The sequence below is a fragment of the Ranitomeya imitator genome, chromosome 3 (genome assembly GCF_032444005.1).
Source record: "Ranitomeya imitator isolate aRanImi1 chromosome 3, aRanImi1.pri, whole genome shotgun sequence".
Lineage (NCBI taxonomy): Eukaryota > Metazoa > Chordata > Amphibia > Anura > Dendrobatidae > Ranitomeya > Ranitomeya imitator.
The window spans coordinates 524,645,046-524,660,501 of NC_091284.1; the positions used below are offsets into that span (position 1 = coordinate 524,645,046).

General features: G+C 44.5%; 1 protein-coding gene across 1 annotated transcript in view; it reads left to right on the plus strand.

Moving 5' to 3' along the window:
* The window catches only part of CIP2A (cellular inhibitor of PP2A), a 152,341-nt gene that overhangs the window by 100,960 nt on the left and 35,925 nt on the right, over positions 1–15,456 (plus strand). Inside the window, exons 18-19 of the mRNA XM_069757758.1 lie at positions 1,677–1,790; positions 2,207–2,289. Coding sequence (XP_069613859.1) covers positions 1,677–1,790; positions 2,207–2,289 — 197 coding nt within the window. The remainder of the gene's footprint in view (positions 1–1,676; positions 1,791–2,206; positions 2,290–15,456) is intronic.

The window sequence follows — 15,456 nt, forward strand, 5'->3', positions numbered from 1 at the left end:
ATCCTCTGTAAAGCATGGTGGAGGCAGTGTAATGATATGCGCATGCATGGCTTCCTATGGCATTGGGTCATTGGTGTTTTATAGATGTGACTGAAGACAGAAGCAGCTGGATTAATTCTGCAGTTTATAGGGTGATACTTTTTGCTCGGATTCAATCAAATGCTGCAAGGTTGATTTGATGGTGCTTCTCTGTACAGATGGACAGCGATCCAAAAATACTGCAAAAGCAACTCAGGAGGTTTGTTTTTTGTTGTTGTTTTTTTAAGGCAAAGAAGTTTAATAATCTACAATGGCCAAGTGAATCGCCAGATATGAACCCCATCAAGTATGCATTTCACATGCTTAAGACAAAACTTAAGGCAGAAAGACCCACAAACAAGCAACAGCTGAAGTTGGCTGCAGTAAAGGCCTAGTAAAACATCACAAAAGAGGGGAACCAGCATTTGGAGACATCCATGGCTTCTAGATTTCAGACAGTCATTGCCTGCAAAGGATTCTCTACAAAGTATTGAAAATTAAAATTGTATTTATGGTAAACATAATTTGTCCAGTTACTTTTGAACCCCTGAAATGAGGAGGTTTTCGTTGAAAATTTGTTGCAATTCCTAAACATTTCATAGATTATTTTTGTTCAACCCCTTTAATTAAACCAGAATGTTTCCACTTTAAAATGAAACCCCTGAGACGCAAAGAAATCAAAAATCGATTCGGTCACTGTCCAAATACTACTGGACTTAAATAAAATCGCCCACGTCACAAAAATCTGATGTCAAAATTTCATAATTGTGTTATGCACATAGATTTTAGCGTTGTTGCAGTGACCCTTTTTTGCAAAATGAAGTGCTGCTATATAAATATATATTCTTCCAGAGTGGTGGTCTGTTCTTGCTTGAGGGTTGTGTTTGGAGCCCCCCTTCCTCTGTGAGGTCCATATGCTCTTATCAGACACATGGGCAAATGTTGTGTTCAAAAACAACTTATTAAAAGTTTTGTATTACTACAGAATTGTGTTCACTATGAAAACTAAGTTCTGGATCATCTTTTATTTTAAACTTCTCTATTGTACCATTCCTCATATTTTCCTGGAAATTAGTGGATAAGGGAAATGTAACACCAATTTAATAATGGTCTTTGTCCTACACTGTTTTCAGATTGGCCAAACACTGCAGACAGTTTAAGGTCAGCTTCACACGTCCAACATTTCATGCTTTTCATATAGATCACCACTTTTTCATTTGGTAGACACAGACCATGAACATCAGTTTTGTATCATGACCTATCTGTGTGGGACTCCTACTGAAAAGGAAAGTGGTAAAAACTAGTTGTCCATACACTGATTTTCCAGAGACCTAATAGGAACAGTACAACACAAAGGCTCCGATTCATCAAAGGGATTACGCTGGAATTTTAGTGTGAATCATTTTAAAAACCTTTGGTATAACACTTTTGGATAGCACCAAAGCATACTCGGATGACTGGCGCCACTTTTCAAATGTGCCTGATTCATTAAGAGACTTGTGGCTTGAACAACGCTGGTCTTGAGGAATCCAGGCCACAGTTCTAAGGAAATATGCTCCACAATAGCAAGTGTTTTTTTTTTTTTTGTTCCTTGCAGATTAAGTACTGGCTCTATATTTTTTTTGCTGTGTAATTAAATTGGATGTCATGTTTTCTAGATATGAACTCTGTGAAAAGCAGTACAAGGAGCTGCAAGGATCCTATTCTGTATTATGTAAGCAAGCGGAAACCATGAAAAAACTGAATGACTCCCTCAAACTACAGAATGAAAAGTAAGGTTTACATTTATGATTGATATATTCATGTGATTGCTAGTCCTTTGCTACCTGTATGTTTAGTAATAAAAACGTCTTTCACTAGAATGTGTGTATACATAGATTTTTTTTTTTCATTTCTTCTGCAAAGGTTTATACAATACAGAGCAATATAGTATGTTATGCTTTAAAAATTATCTGTATCTCCAACTTAAAGATGCCTTAGAAAATGTGTAAAATTTTCCCATTTATATATTTTTTGTATACACTTCCTAGACCTCATTTTCTTGTTGACTGGTCAGTACTTCTATTTTTTAGTGATAGATTAGTCTAATCATGGGATAAGTTTACTGGGTCCATATACATACAAGTTAATTATAATACTTTCTTCGCATTATGGCGGTTTATTAGTAAATGTTATTGGTATGTTTTAGAACGCTGGCACAGTTAGAAGACATTGAAAACCAAAGAAAAGAACTGTCCAAACAGCTGCAAGATAGGGAGAGCATAATAACAAGTAAGTAATGCCATTTTAATCATTTATCTTTAAAAGTAATTTTATCTCTAATTATTTGATTGACTTTTGAAAAAGGAATAAATTATACATGTAAATCCTCAAAAATCTTCAAGGGAACATAAACATTTTAGAAATTCCTGAACCAAAATAAAGTAACGGCAGCTGTAGATATGGACTCATTTTTTTTACCGTGCCATTCATATAACAGTATGGATCAGTCTGTGTTCTTATTCAACTATCACATCAGAGAAATGGAAGCATGAGACCCAAAGAAGCAGGAGGATGAGGATGCAGTCAGACTCAGCACCCATACCTGTGAAGAACCGTTGCCAGACTCTCACGCAGGACAACTATGAAGATGTACTTCAAAAAGGTGCTTTGCCCACAAAGAACACTCCATTAAGTAATCGGAAGCCTGGGGGGCGTGTCCTAGCTGGCCATGTGAGTGGAAGCAGGGAAGAGTGCTCCTGCTGCCAGAAGGACAAAAATCCTGCTTTGACCCCGATTTTCGGGTAAACTCACCTAAATCCGGCTGGCTGAAGGTCCGGAGAGTGCAGCGGTGCGGAGCGGCGGGTCCAGAGTCGGCAGCGATGACCAGGAGGCGGCAGAAAGACGCTGGCACCAGCGATGCAGGAGCCGGCCAAGATGGTGCCGATGCTAGGGAGGACGCCGAGAAGGAGAACGCCGCATGTCAGCGGCGCATGGAGGTGGCCGCAAAGCTGCAGCAGTATGCCAGAGTGGAGGCTGCTGAGGAGGCAGAACCAGGATCTGGAGCTGACCAGGAGGAGGAGGAAGCAAGCAAGGCTGAGCAGCATGAGGTACAGAGGGGGAAGGAGAGAGGCAGCATGGCTGGGGCTAGTGGGGGACCTGAAGCCATATCACAGGGAGAGGAGCCGACTCTTAAGGCCCCGTCACACATAGCGACGCTTAAGCGATCCCGACAACGATACGACCTGTCAGGGATCGTTGCTGCGTCGCTATGTGGTCGCTGGTGAGATGTCACACAGTGAGATCTCCCCAACGACGCAGCAGCGATGCGGCGACCTGTACAACGATGCTATTTCATGACGATTCAATGGGACGTCCTGTCAACGAGGTCGTTGGTAAGGTGTCAAACACAGCGATGTGTGCTACCCAGCGGGACCTCAACGATCAAAAAACGGTCCAAGCCATTCCGACACGACCAGTGATCTCACAGCAGGGGCCTGGTCGCTGCTACGTGTCTCACATAGCGAGATCGCTACTGAGGTCGCTGTTGCGTCACAAAACTTGTGACTCAGCAGCGATCTCACTAGCGATCTCGCTATGTGTGACGGGGGCTTTAGAGATGTTATCACACTGATCTCTTCATGTCAGCAATCCCTGAACTCCTTGGCCCAGCAGATGCAGGAAGTTAAAGGGGACACGGCACAGATTAATGCGGCTCTGCAGAAAATGGACAAACGTATAGGAGTGGTGGAGGAGAGGGTGAGCAATTACAAAAAGCTGAAAAGAAGTTTGCCCAAGCAATAGCCGAGCTCGCTGCCAAAAATGAGGATCTGGAAAATGGATCCAGAAGAAATAATATACGTATAGAGGGGCTGCCTGAAAAGACTGAGGGGAGAAATCCCACAGAATTTGTTGAAAATTGGCTGCTGGAGAAGATTGGGAGCACAGTGTTAACAAAAGTTTTTGCTGTTGAACGTGCTCATAGGGTCCCGCCGCAGCCCCCTGCCCCAGGAGCAAATCCCCGTACCATGCTTGCTAAAATACTGAACTACAGGGACAGAGACATTATCCTTAGAAAGGCTAGAGAGATGGAGGATCTGACAGCTGGAGGTCAGAAAATCGCCATTTATCCGGATTATTCCGCTGCGGTTCAGAAGCAGCGGATGAAGTTTACTGGAGTCAAGCGGCGACTGAGGGAGCTAGGAGTGCAGTATTCAGTGATGTTTCCCACCAAGCTGAGACTGGTGGCTTTTAATAAGACCCACTTTTTCTTGACACCGGAGGACGCTACCCAGTGGCTTGATACTCATGAGAAAAAACTTAAGGGAATGGGCGACTGACATTTCGGCGAGATCCAGTTGGGATTTGTTTTCTCTGTCGATAGAGGAGAGTTCTGCGCTCGTTAGCAATGGTTAAAGAGTTGAGCAACTGTTGGGGGTTTTGCTGGGCCATATTGAAGGAATGGCTGGAGGGGACAGTACCAACTACTAAGTACGGGGGAGGAGGGTTATGCTGGGTACTGTGAACTGGTTTGGTACTTTTTCTATATGTTAATATAAGTTGAAATGTTAAGATACAATAAAGTGAAAGTTGGGGGGGAAATTGTGATTGCAATGGCAGCGGGATGCGAATGGAGAGGGTTAAGTAAGGGAGAGTGTTCGCAGTGGGCAGTGGTGCCCCACTCTTGATGAGAGGAAGAATGCGTTACAATGGGGGGGTTAGGGGGGCAAGTTGGGAGGGGGAAGGGGGGGTGGGAGGGTTGGGGCAGCTCATACTTGGGAAATTGGATACTTTAAGAAATGATGAGCCACATGATGGGAGATTGTAGAAAATCTGCAGAAAATGGACAAACGTATAGGAGTGGTGGAGGAGAGGGTGAGCAATTACAAAAAGCTGAAAAGAAGTTTGCCCAAGCAATAGCCGAGCTCGCTGCCAAAAATGAGGATCTGGAAAATGGATCCAGAAGAAATAATATACGTATAGAGGGGCTGCCTGAAAAGACTGAGGGGAGAAATCCCACAGAATTTGTTGAAAATTGGCTGCTGGAGAAGATTGGGAGCACAGTGTTAACAAAAGTTTTTGCTGTTGAACGTGCTCATAGGGTCCCGCCGCAGCCCCCTGCCCCAGGAGCAAATCCCCGTACCATGCTTGCTAAAATACTGAACTACAGGGACAGAGACATTATCCTTAGAAAGGCTAGAGAGATGGAGGATCTGACAGCTGGAGGTCAGAAAATCGCCATTTATCCGGATTATTCCGCTGCGGTTCAGAAGCAGCGGATGAAGTTTACTGGAGTCAAGCGGCGACTGAGGGAGCTAGGAGTGCAGTATTCAGTGATGTTTCCCACCAAGCTGAGACTGGTGGCTTTTAATAAGACCCACTTTTTCTTGACACCGGAGGACGCTACCCAGTGGCTTGATACTCATGAGAAAAAACTTAAGGGAATGGGCGACTGACATTTCGGCGAGATCCAGTTGGGATTTGTTTTCTCTGTCGATAGAGGAGAGTTCTGCGCTCGTTAGCAATGGTTAAAGAGTTGAGCAACTGTTGGGGGTTTTGCTGGGCCATATTGAAGGAATGGCTGGAGGGGACAGTACCAACTACTAAGTACGGGGGAGGAGGGTTATGCTGGGTACTGTGAACTGGTTTGGTACTTTTTCTATATGTTAATATAAGTTGAAATGTTAAGATACAATAAAGTGAAAGTTGGGGGGGAAATTGTGATTGCAATGGCAGCGGGATGCGAATGGAGAGGGTTAAGTAAGGGAGAGTGTTCGCAGTGGGCAGTGGTGCCCCACTCTTGATGAGAGGAAGAATGTGTTATAAGGGGGGGTTAGGGGGGCAAGTTGGGAGGGGGGAAGGGGGGGTGGGAGGGTTGGGGCAGCTCATACTTGGGAAATTGGATACTTTAAGAAATGATGAGCCACATGATGGGAGATTGTATTAAAATATTGAGTAGGAATGTGAGAGGTCTGGCGGATAAAACACGGCGGGCGGCAAGTCTGCAGTATGTCCGAGAGCAGAAGGTCTCAATGATATGCCTGCTGGAGACGCATTTAGTGCGGGAGAGGGTGAACGTATTGAATAGGCGCTGGATACAGAGAGCGTATCATTCTACTTTCTCGACGTACTCTAGGGGTGTGTCTGTGTTAATACCTGCGGGGGTGCAGTATGAGGAGGTAATGGTAAAAGAGGATGTGGATGGTCAGTATGTGGTGGTGAAATGTAAAATAAATGGAGTGTTGATGTGTATAGCAGCAATGTATATTCCGCCCCCATACTCAAGTAAGAAGATAAGAGAGGTGCTGGAGAGGGTAGAGCGTTGTGGACAGTTACCATCTCTAATTATTGGCGATCTTAATAATATCTGTGATGACTTTTGGGACAAAAACAAAAATCCCCAGAATAGAACAGGGGGACATATCACTACGTTTGGGACCTATGTCCGGGAAGTAGGTATGATTGATTTATGGAGAGTTAGACATATTGGGGAAAGGACGTACTCATGCTACTCGCCAGCTCATGGTACTTTGTCTAGGATTGACTTGGCGCTGGGTAACTGTTTACTGGACACGATGGTAGGGGAGGTGAGATATTTGCCTAGGGCTCTTTCAGACCATAGTCCAGTTGAGGTGGAATTTCGGCCGGTGGGGACACGGATCGGGAGCAGGAAGGAGTGGAAGATTCACCCTAATTGGCTACACATTATGGACTTGGAAAAGATAAAGAAGGAGTTGGTGGAATTTTTTGACATCAACGAGGGAAGTGTAGATGTTCTTACTGTGTGGGAAGCCATGAAAGCGTACTTGAGGGGACTGCTGTTCAGGGATATTAGCAGGTGTAAGAGGAAATCGAGAGAGACAGAGAGGTTGGCGGTTGAAGGGCTGAGGATAGCCGAGGATGAGATGGTAATAGCGGGTACTCCAGAAGCTGGGAGGAGGCTAAAGGCAGCTCAGTCAGTTGGAGGAGGTATTGCTCGGTAAGGCTGAAAGGAAGAGGGAATTCATGAATCTGGCTTTTTACCAGGAGGGCGAATCTGTGGGTCATTTGCTATCGATGGTGGCTTCTGCCTAGAGAAACACTTCCTTTGTTCATTCTTTGGTATCGGGGAGCGGTGTGGCTGTCTCTGAGACTTCAGAGATTTTGGACATTTTTGCGGATTTTTATGCGGACCTATATTCCTCTCAGGTAGATGGGTCGGTGGAGGACACGGTGGCGTTCCTTGAGGAATTGGAGCTCCCAAGGCTGAGTGACATAGATAGAGAAGATTTGGAAGCTCCCATCACGGAGGAGGAGTTGGGTCGGGCACTGCAGTCTATGGCTAATGGGAAGGCACCTGGCGTAGATGGATTTCCTGCTGAAATTTATAAAAACTTTGGGGAAGTGCTGATCCCTAATTTAAGGGTACTTCTGGAGGAGGCTAGGAGTGGCGGTCGTCTACCGGCATCTATGCGGGAGGCCATAATAGTGGTGATTCCTAAGGAGGGGAAGGACCCGACACAGCCGGATTCATATCGGCCAATCTCCTTGCTTACTACAGACGTTAAACTTCTGGCTAAGGTGTTGGCGATGAGGGTGACAAGTGTTATTTCCGGCCTGGTGCACTCAGACCAGTACGGCTTTATGCCTGATCGGTCCACTGCGATCAACTTACGAAGGCTGTATATGAATTTGCAACTCAGATCCGACAACTGTGGCCAGAGAGTTATTGCATCTTTAGACGCTCATAAGGCGTTCGATAGTGTGGAGTGGGGATATCTCTGGCAGGTGCTCCGGAGTATGGGGTTTGGACCGCAGTTCATATCCTGGATTCGACTGATGTACTCGATGCCGATAACTAGGGTTAGGGTAAATGGGGAGTTATCACGGACCATACAACTGGCTAGAGGGACGAGACCGGGGTGTTCGCTCTCTCCTCTTTTGTTTGCTCTAGCTGTGGAACCACTGGCTGCTAAGCTTCGACGGTCTGATGAGGTGACTGGGTTTAAATATGGGATGATTGAAGAAAGGGTGGCGTTGTATGCGGATGACATTCTGCTCTTTCTGGCTGACCCAGGTACGTCCTTGGAGGGAGCCATTGGGATTATTGAGCGTTTCGGATCGGTGTCGGGACTTAGGATAAACTGGAGTAAGTCTGTCTTGTTTAAGGTGGATGATGATGGTGGGGAGCCACTGGAGGATGGGCGGCTGGAGGTGACTAGCCAATTTAAGTACCTTGGAATATGGGTATCTATGCCTGTTACTGACTATATACATAGAAATCTGACTCCAATCTTAGGTGTTCTTAAAGCGAAAGCGGATGCTTGGCTTAAACTGCATTTATCTGTGGTAGGTAGGGTGAATCTTATTAAAATGATTTTGATGCCAAAAATACTGTATATTCTTCATAATGCGCCAGTTTGGATACCACGCGGGAGATTTAGACAGATTAACTCTCTGTTCAGGAATTTGATATGGGGGAGACAGCATTCGCGTATCAAACTGGAGACCCTTCAGCGACCCAAGGAAGATGGGGGATTGGCATTACCTAACCCTGAAATATATTTTCTTGCAGCCCAGAGTCAGCATTTAAAAGGCTGGGCGCATGAAGGGTCATCTGGGGCGGTACAGCGGCTGATGGAAGTGGTGACGAAAAGAAGGCCAGTGGTACAATGTTTGTAGGATGGATCCCTGGGGGCTCTGGGGAAATTATACACGACTGTGTTGTTGATACGCAGGCTGTGGGGTAGGCTGAGACATATACGGGGGGTCACGGATTTGACTAGATTCTCACCGCTATGGCATAACAGCAACTTACAGGAGTTTGAGGCACTGGGGGTACTGACAGAATGGCAAGTCAAAGGGATTCAATACGTGTATCAAATAATTGAGCGAGGTGAATTGAAATCATTTTCCCAATTACAGGCGGAATTTGGTCTTGGGACTGTGGGGGAATTTCAGTATTTGCGGATGAGGAATGCTTTTGGAGCTCAGAGTAGAAACGGAGGTATTGGAATTCAGAGGGATATAGTACTGGAGTATGTGTGTAATGAAGGGACTACTGGGGGAGTCATATCTACTTTGTATAAAGATCTGTTGCACACTTCCCTATTGGGGTTTCCAATAATGGCGAGAGCTAAGTGGGAGAGGGATCTGGGTCCAATGGAGAATGAGACTTGGGAGTCGGTGCTAGAATGGGTCCCACGATTGTCACTGAGCAAACCGTATAGAATGTCACAGCTCTATGTGATACACAGGGTTTATAAGTCACCGATGGTGATATATAAGGCTGGTTTGCGTGATAATTCTGAATGCCCGAGGTGTAAAACTGTAGATGCTGATATACTCCATATGATGTGGACGTGTCCGAGACTGGCTGCTTTTTGGGTGGTAGTTTTGAGTCGTATGGAAGGTGCGTATGGATGTAAGGTGCCAAGGGATCCTATAGTGTGCTTGTTGGGATGTGTGGATGAGATTGGAGTGGATAACAACCTAAAGATAGCTATTGCCAGATTGTTATACATGGCTAGGAAGGTAATAGCTCGAAATTGGATTAGGGAAGAACCGCCGTCAAGAGGAGAGTTCCTCCAGTATGTGAAACAGGGCCTGACACTGGAAAAGGGGTTTTATAAAAAAAGAGGGAAAATCGAAATGTTCAATAAAATGTGGTCTCCGTGGATTGCTGTGGGATAGGGGTATTATAGAGGGAGAGTTAATTAAGGTTCCTAATTAATGGTAATGTTAAATGTGGCTTATATTATTGGCCGAGGGATTAGATAGTATATTGGTCTAATGATGGAAGTGCTAACTAAGGTGAGCTGCTTTGTTGGGTGGGGTTGGGGGGTGGTGGGATTGAAGGGTAATGTTTGAAGGGGGGGGGAAAGCTTTGTATTGAAAATGAGAATGTAACATGTCATTTATCTTGTTATTCTTAATAAAAATTTATTTGAATCAAAAAAAAAAAGTAATCGGAAGCCTCTTGAAGGGAGGAAAAGTGCTGTGGTGAAGAAGAAAAGGTAGAGTGGTGGTCATGAGGGATTCCCTACTGAGAGGAGCAGGCGCCTCTATCTGCCGGCCAGATATTACCTCATGAGGAGTTTCTGATAGGGTACCAAGACCCTTCAGTGCTACAGACAACTACCCAACACCACTAATACACATAGGATCAAATGATACAGCAAAAAAGAACCTGGAAACTATATGCAGAGACTTTAAGGACCTAGGCCACAAAGTGAAGGAACTGGGAGCACAGGTAGTCTTCTCATCCTTCCTCCAAGTGGATGCACATGACCAGTGAGATTGAAAAGGATTCTACATGTGAATTGGCTACGTCGATGATGCCGTGAGCAACATTTTGGATTTCTTGACAATGGATGATGTATGTATGCCTGTATGATGAACTCATTGGTAGAGATGGGTTGCATCTTATGAAAAGAGGAAAACACATATTTGGTAGACTCATTGCTACACATCAGGAAAGCTTAAAACTAGAGCAATGTGGGATGGGAAATATACGGCCAGGAAGTAATATGCAGCTAATGAAGTCTTTTGAGAATCTGTTGTTAGAAGTGGAAATAAAGAGCAAAAACAAAACAAACAAATTCTGGATGAAAATAGGGGAGCAAGAGAAATACACCAAACTCAAATGTGTCTATACAAATGCACAGAGCATGGGAAACAAACAACGAATATTGGAACTTTTAACACAGGAAGTGAGATATGCTGTCATAGGCATCACTGAAACTAGGTGGGATGACGCACATGATTGGAATAGAAACGTTGAAGTCTACAATTTATTTATTAGAAACCAGATTAACAAGAGGGGAGAAGGTGTCACATTTTATGTTAGGAAAGTGTATATCTTTGAGATCTAAGCTTCAGAGAATGGTAGCTCTTCAGAAACTGTTTGGATAAGACTAAAAGAAGAGAAGAACAGAACGTACACTTTTGTAGGTGTTTACTATAGGCCACCTGGACATACTGAAGATATGGATGAACTCTTTTTACATCAGCTGACTTTGTTCTCAAAAAAAGTACAACAGTAATCATGGGAGATTTTAACTATCCGGATTTTGTTGGAAATCTCTATCGGGCAAAAGTAATGAGTCCAGAAAATTCTTATCTTTTGCTGACAACTTTGTTTTTCAAAAGGTAGAAGAGAGAACAAGAGGATCTGCCATCTTGGACCTAATTTTTACCAGCAGGGAGGAAATGGTTAAGGAATTAAAGTTTGCTGAGAATTTAGGAGGCAGAGATCATGCTGTCCACGAGTGTTGGATTATAAGAGGAGGAAGACTAGCGAGAACTCTGACGTTAGGTTTGTTCTTTAGTAAGGCAGATTTTAATGGACTCCTAAAGAGGGTAGGAAAGGTCCCATGGCTGTATAATCTAAAGGACAGAAATGTCCAGGAAGGATGGGAGAGTTTGCTAAATGAAATTCTCACTGCACTATCAGTAACAATCCCAAAAAGAAGGAAGAATTGTAATCATTTAAAGAGAACACAGAACTTAAAAACTTGTTAAAAAGGGAAAAAATAAATGTATATTAAATGTAAGGAGTGGGGCATGTCTAAAGAAATATAATGCTGTCTGAAGGAAATGCAGGACAAGCGTTAGAAGAGATAAAGTCAATAATGAAGTGTGGCTTGCAAGGGAGACCAAAAGCCGTAAAAAAAAATATTTGGGGGTACGTAAAACGCGAAAGAAAAGTCAAAGATGTTAAAGGATTTTTACAGGATGAAAAGGGTGAAGTGGTCAAAAGGATGTTGAGAACGCCGAACTTTGTTCTTTAAGAAAGCAAATGTAACATTAACTGATATTAATGGTGTTATCGAAGGAATAAAATAATGCACACTATCAACAAACAGATGGTGAGGGAACACCAATTTAAATGAATTTATAACTCCTGTCCAGATGAATAGCATCCTAGGGTACTGAAAGAGATGGCAGAGGAAATTGCAGAACCACTAGCTAGAAACTTTGAAAATCCTGGAAAACCGAAGAAGTCCCTGAAGATTGGAGAAGGGCAAATGTTGTCTCTATCTTCAAATAAAGGAATGAAGTTCGAACCAGGAAATTACAGGCCAGTGAGCCTTACTTCTATACCAGGAACGATCTTTCAACAAATTATTAAACAGCACGTACTTGGATAATAAAGTAATTAACCAGAACCAACATGGTTTGGTAGCAAACAAGTCATGCCAGACTAATCTAATACCGTGTCCTATTCTGGGTACCACATTTTAAAAAAGACATTAAAAAAACCGGAGGACGTTCAGAAAAGAGCTCCCAGGACGATGAGCGAACTGCAAAGTATGTCCTACGAGGAACGGTTAAAGGATCGTGGAATTTTTAGCTTGCCAAAAAGAAGGCTATAGGGAGGCTTAACAGCTGTCTACAAATATCTGAAAGGATGTCACGTTGTTGAGGGATCATCCTTATTCTCATTTGCACATGGATACAAGAGAAGCAATGGAATGAAACTGAAAAGGAGAAGGTACAAATTAGATATTAGAAAAAAAAATTCACAAGGTGATCAATGAGTGGAACAGGCTTTGAAGAGAAGTGGCGAGTTCTCCTTCAATGGAAGTCTTCAAATAGAGGCTGGACAAACATTTGTGAGATGGTTTAATGGTTTAGTGAATCCTGCATTGACCAGGGGGTTGAACACAATGACCCTGGAGGTCCCTTCCAACGCTTAACATTCTATGATCATATAGCCATACTCCACACTCTAGCCCTATCAGTAGTTGGAATCCTGACCAATCTAACATTTATCACCTGTTCAGTAATATCGGACAATGGCTGTCGTCCTCCTGCCTTGATTGATGTGGATGACTCATCCTATGTCATACACAGCCTCAAATCTTGAACCTGCGTAGTTAAAGCGCTGGCACCTGCGTTGTTAAAGCGCTGGCGTTCTATACTCTACCCTACTACGTCCAGAGCAAAGTCCCATACTGTGTATACATTGGCAACGGCTTCACTTCCAGGTTAAGTGCTGACGCATTATAGGGTTTTACCCTGCCCTTGTGCAAGCCTGCTCTTCATCTGCACAAGTACAAGATCTGCAATGATCTGTGGAATGACATAGGAGATATCCATCAAGCCAGGAGTATGGCAGCTGCACGGATTGTGGTGGTGCTGAGAAAAGAAAAAAGATGGCCATTGTACCAGACCTCACAGTATTCCAGAAGTCTAATGGGTATTTTGGCCATATGCAGGGAGAGTTAGGGGCTTAGATACAAGTCCATGGACCGTGGTAATAGAGCAGTTAATCCCAGTGGCTTTAGTTTAAATCTGGAAAGCCTGATGACAGGTTTACCAATGGCAAATAATAAGATATTAATATTCTCATTCTGTGAGTTAGTAACCGGTCTGACCCTTGTGAAAAAGGTTCTCTCTAAGCCTATCAGGATCTCCTCAGTCACTAAACTAAGAACATTGCTGAGTAGGAAGTAAAAGACTTATCTTGCCTGCTGAGAAAGTCAACTTAAAATTTATGTAAATAAGCTTGCAAGTAAAGGGAGGGTTGTCAGATCCTTAACCCCTTCCCGACCTTTGATGCCACGTAGGCGTCATGAAAGTCTGTGCCAATCCGACCTATGATACCTATGTGGCGTCATGTAAAGATCGCATCCCTGCAGATCGGGTGATAGGGTTAACTCCAATTTCACCCGATCTGCAGGGACAGGGGGAGTGGTACTTCAGCCCAGGGGGGGTGGCTTCAACACCCCCCAACCCATCCCCTCCCCCCCCCCCAGTCCAGCCATGGCCGATGCAGCAATATTATCGGCCATGGCTGGAAACTCTGATGTACCACCACCGCCACCGATCTCCCCTGTCCTCCGTCCGGTGCTCCGCTCCCCTCCATCATCCTGTCTGCTCCCCCCGTCCTCCTGCCCGCTCCCCCGTGCTCTGATGCCACCCCCCGTCCTCCGATCCACCCCCCATGCTCAGATCTCTCTCCCCCCCCCCCCCCCCCCCCATTCTTACCGGGCCTCCCGGTGTCCGTCCGTCTTCTCCCTGGGCGCCGCCATCTTCCAAAATGCGCAGTGCGCCCGTCGAATATGCCGGCCAGGTATATTTTGATCACTGTGATAGGTTATATCACAGTGATCAAAATAAAAAAAAAATAGTAGATGACCCCCTCCCCCTTTATCACCCCCATAGGTAGGGACCATAATAAAAAAAGAAAAAATTTTTTTTTCTTTTTCCACTAGGGTTAGGGTTAGAACTAGGGTTAGGGTATGTGCACACAGTGCGGATTTGGCTGCGGATCCGCAGCGGATTGGCCGCTGTGAATTCGTAGCAGTTTTCCATCAGGTTTACAGTACCATGTAAACCTATGGAAAACCAAATCCGCTGTGCCCATGGTGCGGAAAATACCGTGCGGAAACGCTGCGTTGTATTTTCCGCAGCATGTCAATTTTGTGCGGATTCCGCAGCGTTTTTACACCTGTTCCTCAATAGGAATCCGCAGGTGAAATCCGCACAAAAAAACACTGGAAATCCGCTGTAAATCCGCAGGTAAAACGCAGTGCCTTTTACCTGCGGATTTTTCAAAAATCGTGCGGAAAAACCTCACACGAATCCGCAACGTGGGCACATAGCCTTAGGGTTGGAATTAGGGCTAGGGTTGGAAATAGGGTTAAGATTAGGCTTGTGGTTAGGGTTATGGATAGGGTTAGGGGTGTGTTGGGGTTAAAGTTGTGGTTAGGGTTGGAATTAGGGTTACGGGTGTGTTGGGGTTAGGGTTGTGGTTAGGGGTGTGTTGGGGTTGGGGTTGTGATTAGGGTTATGGCTAGAGTTGAGATTAGGGATGTGTTGGGGTTAGTGTTGGAGTTAGAATTGAGGGGTTTTCACTGTTTAGGCACATCAGGGTTCTCCAAACGCAACATGGCGCCACCATTGATTCCAGCCAATCTTGCGTTCAAAAAGTCAAATGGTGCTCCTTCCCTTCCGAGCCCGGATGTGCGCCCAAACAGTGGTTTACCCCCACATATGGGGTACCAGCGTACTCAGGACAAACTGGGCAACAACTATTGGGGTCCAATTTCTCCTGTTACCCTTGCAAAAATAAAAAATTGCTTGCTAAAACATAATTTTTGAGGAAAGAAAAATTATTTTTTATTTTCACAGCTCTGCGTTATAAACTTCTGTGAAGCACTTGGGGGTTGAAAGTGCTCACCACACATCTAGATAAGTTCCTTTGGGGGGGGTCTAGTTTCCAAAATGGGGTCACTTGTGGGGGGTTTCTACTGTTTAGGCACATCAGGGGCTCTGCAAATGCAACGTGATGCCCTCAGACCATTCCGTCAAAGTCTGCATTTCAAAAGTCATTACTTCCCTTCCGAGCCCCGACGTGTGCCCAAACAGTGGTTTACCCCCACATATGGGGCATCAGCATACTCAGGACAAACTGGACAACAACTTTTGGGGTCCAATTTCTCCTGTTACTCTTGTGAAAATAAAAAATTG